We start from the raw sequence: 3,790 nt of genomic DNA on the forward strand, positions 1-3,790 counted from the left end.
ATTTGGTGACCAATTTAGAAGACTCTAATGTAATCGTGGGCTTTTGTGGCAATGAGTACATTAGGCCGGCTGCCACCTCTGCAGCCACCTTTGCCAAAACCTCTCTGAGGGGTTCAGGGGAGGTGTGCACAATGCTCGGAAAGGCCATCTTTCTATAAAAACCATCCTTCCTATGCTGTGCAGTAGATGGTGTGGCCAGCACCATGTGGCCCCTCATCTTCTACTTTATCTTTTTGTTCTTTTTAATCAATCCGAAGATCCACAATCTTTTGTAAAAGGAACCGCTGCTCTTTTGAGGACACTCAGTGATACCACTGCCAAGTCCAGATTGCCCAATAATAGATTGGCAAAACCAATTTTGGGGGGACAGGTTCCAACAGGTCTCTGGTTTGAAGGGAGTTAAGTCGATTTGATGGTGCCGGGGGAGGAGGCTATAAAAATGAATTTAGAGTTTCCCACACATGGCATTTTGTGCCACGGTGGTCACATATGTCAATACCAGGACATCTCCCCTGAGAGCCCAGAGGAGTCTTTCAAAAGTATCAGGGAAAGATGTTTTCCAACATCGACCATCATCAATCCAGCTTGGGAGACATTTTGCTAGTGACACATGTTCCTTCCTCTCAAAACAATGAAGTATTCTGTGTGCTAACAACAGAGCTTAAAAAAAAAAGTAAAACAAAATTCTGCATTTTTATAAAACTTGATTAAAAAATAGTATTTCAAACTGTGCAGTCACCAGACGTACACAGTTATCAAAAATGCACACATTTCACTTGGCGTCTCCAGCGCCTCCAGCTTTTTGTGCCTGGTCTGTTTTGGCATCTCCATTTTCTGAAGGATTATTTGTGTCCTTACCAGCATCGACTTTCTCTTTCTTCCCCTTGGGGGCCTTCTCCCCCTTCTTTGTAGGGCCCTTTTTAGGCCTGGGCTCTGGCTTTGGAGGAGCAGGTTTAGCAGACAACCTTGCAGATCTTCTCTGTGGCTCCCCCTTCACCGTGCCCTTCTCTCCTTCAGTATCCCTTTCAGACTTTCTCTGGGGCATGGCAGCTGCGGGGGACGTGGGCGCTGAACACGGGGATGCAGTGGTGCACGTTTGGTCCATCTGGGAGTCATTCTCCCTGCTTCTTCCTCTACTTTTAAGTCATTTTGAGTTGCTATTGACTGAATGCCATTTTTGTTGTTGTTTTGTTTTATTTGAGACAGGGTCTTTCTGGCTGTGCTACAACCTGCTCTGTAGACCAGGCTGGCCTCGAACTCCTAGAGACCCGCCTGCCTCTGCTTCCCTAGTGCTGGGATTAAAGGCGAGCGCCACCACCAGCCACCTAATTGTGTTTATTCTTTGCTGTGTGGGTTGTTCCCACAGAATCTTTTTGACATGAATAAGTACTATCCCTTTGATTGGGAGAGCACTAGAGGCCACCACACTTGGAAGAGTGACACGTGGATTTCATTGGAGGTCATTTGTGGAATTCTATGGAATCTGTCAATGCTGAACTGAGAGTCATCCTAATGTAGAAGAGGACTTGTCATCACTCAGATGTCTCACAAAGACAGTCCAAATTTTGACTCTACCCATGACGTAGCAGTGACCTCGTGTCTGTTTTCCCAGAATGTTAGACAGAATAAGGTGTTATAAACTATCCACCTTGGGGGAGTTGTAACTGTTTTCTGAATTACTTTCTCATTATTTTTGCTAACATTTTGAAAATGCCCGCTTTGGTATCTGCCTCCCGTTTCTCATCTTTAACTTCTCAAATCTGTCACGCCACCTCCAGCCCCTGCAATGTTGTGTTCCGTTTGAGGGGGCTGATATGATTGATGGGAAGGAAGGGACATTCAGGCTGAAAGATGACCGTCGAGCTGGATGCCCTGCAGGCCTTGGCTCTCCACTTCAGGACCCTCAGGATCTGTTCCTCCCCTGAGCTTTCAGAGCACTATGCCTCTCGTTCTGTTTCCTGGACTCGGCTTCTCCGTATCTGGCCCTGACCTCCCTGCAAGCCCACATCTACCCCGAGCCAGCTCCTTCCCACCTCTGCTCTGATGTCCCCAGAGCCTAGCTGGATTTACATTATTTTAAACCTCTAACAAGGGGAGACTTACCCACAGGAGACATGTGACTTGTCCCCAAGCAAGGAAGCTAGTAGCTGAAGAGAACTGGGGTCCTGCCCTGGGACCTCTCTCCACACTCGGATGGCACAGTCTTTTCTCTGCCAGACAGATACCCCTTCAGACTGTCAGCTCTCTGGGCAGTCGGAGTGTGCCTCAGCCTTCAGAATGGGAAGATGGAGGATTCCATCCGCTCTGAAAAGGAGCTCAGGAGATCCAGGCTCTGGGGATGGAGCAGTCTCATACCTAGATCCTGGCCTAAGGGAGGTCCCCAGGATCAGAACTGTGGTCTGTAATCAGCTACATGTGGGAGAAAGGTTCTCTTTGAGGCCACTAGGCCTACAGTAAAGGTGTACGGGAGTAGGTACTTCCAGCTCACGCACACTGGTGAATGGCTCAGGCCCAGCCAGTAATTGATGGATGGAAGCGTCTTATGGCCCAAGCTGCTGGTAGATGCCAGGAGGGATTGTAAGCCCTCAGAGAAAGTGTAAAGGAATCTACAACCTATGTGTCCTTTGAGATGACTTTGAAGGCTTTTAATACCTTTTTCCTGAAAGAAGAGGGTTGACGCTCTGGTTTCCTTCTCCCTCGGCTGATATTTTTATTTTATTTTATGATTTTATTTCCCTCAGAAGCAGGGACAGCCTATTAGGAAAAGATACACTTCACAGGAGTGGGCTGTGTGGGCCTGAGCAAAGGGAAAGCATTTAGCAGCTCGTATGGTACCACGTGATCTTGTGGGAGCCTCCACACTCTGCCAGCCTTCATCCCCTCCTCTTTGGAGGAAGGAGGACGACCTCTGCTCCACACACACCGAGACCAGCGAGCACAGTAAATGAAGCAAATGTGTCGTTTGGGGGTAGACTTCACAAATTGAAACGCATTGCCTAGTCAGACCCCCAAGGGGTTATTTCCCCATGGGAAGTGTGGAAGATGGAGCTGCTGAGATGCTACAGGCATTTTTTGACGAGTTCAGGTTTGCACCCTGCTCTCAATGTCGAGTCTCTGGGGGGGACTACAAGGCAAGGACCAGGTGGTTTCTGTCCCTGGTGCACGTCGCCTTGGTGGATGTTGCCTGTACCTTTCTCTTCACCAGACATGGTTCCTGCTGATGCCCCATGTGGTGCTTTGGATGAGATGCCCCTCATATGAGATGCCCCAGCCATATAAATGTGATTCCCATTTGGTGATACTGTCTGGAGTTAGGTTTAAGAGGTGTGGCCTTGATGGGCTGGAGGAAGCATGCTATGAGATTCCAAAAGCCGTGCTCCATGCCAGCACTTGGGAAGCAGAGGCAGGTGAATCTCTGTGGTTTTGAGACTGGCTTGATCTATGTAGTGACATAGGACAGTCAGGGCTACGTGGAGAGACCTTTTCTCAAAAAACAAAACAGACAGAAAAAGTCTTTCTTGGTTTCCAGTGTGCACTTTCTGCTTCCTCTTTGTGGTTCAATTTGTGAGCCCCACCCCCACCCCGTGCTCAGCTCAGGCTGCCATGGCTGCTGCCTGCTGTCCCTATCATTATGGACCTAACTCCCTGGAACTGTACACTTCAAGCAAGCTCTTCTGTCAAGTGCTTGGCATCCCTATGAGAAAGTCATGGTGTTTTATCCCAGCGATAGAGAAGCAGCTAATACATTCCAACTCACTGTTCTGACAAGTGTTGCAATATTCAGTCACTG

At 48.4% G+C, this 3,790-nt stretch overlaps 1 protein-coding gene across 1 annotated transcript; it reads right to left on the reverse strand.

Annotated features, from left to right (window-relative positions):
• Window positions 1-291: 291 nt before the first annotated feature.
• On the reverse strand, window positions 292-1,196 carry LOC128118176 (non-histone chromosomal protein HMG-17-like). The gene has a single exon (XM_052750659.1). The coding sequence runs from the start codon at window positions 1,103-1,105 to the stop codon at window positions 773-775; it is 333 nt and encodes a 110-aa protein (XP_052606619.1). The 5' UTR covers window positions 1,106-1,196; the 3' UTR covers window positions 292-772.
• Window positions 1,197-3,790: the final 2,594 nt, after the last annotated feature.

Source organism: Peromyscus californicus, unplaced genomic scaffold, assembly GCF_007827085.1.
Source record: "Peromyscus californicus insignis strain IS unplaced genomic scaffold, ASM782708v3 Scaffold_22__1_contigs__length_63687245, whole genome shotgun sequence".
NCBI classification, from domain to species: domain Eukaryota; kingdom Metazoa; phylum Chordata; class Mammalia; order Rodentia; family Cricetidae; genus Peromyscus; species Peromyscus californicus.

Excerpts from the sequence above, each read along its gene's own strand:
- LOC128118176 (XM_052750659.1), bottom strand. The coding sequence starts at position 1,105 with ATGGACCAAACGTGCACCACTGCATCCCCGTGTTCAGCGCCCACGTCC.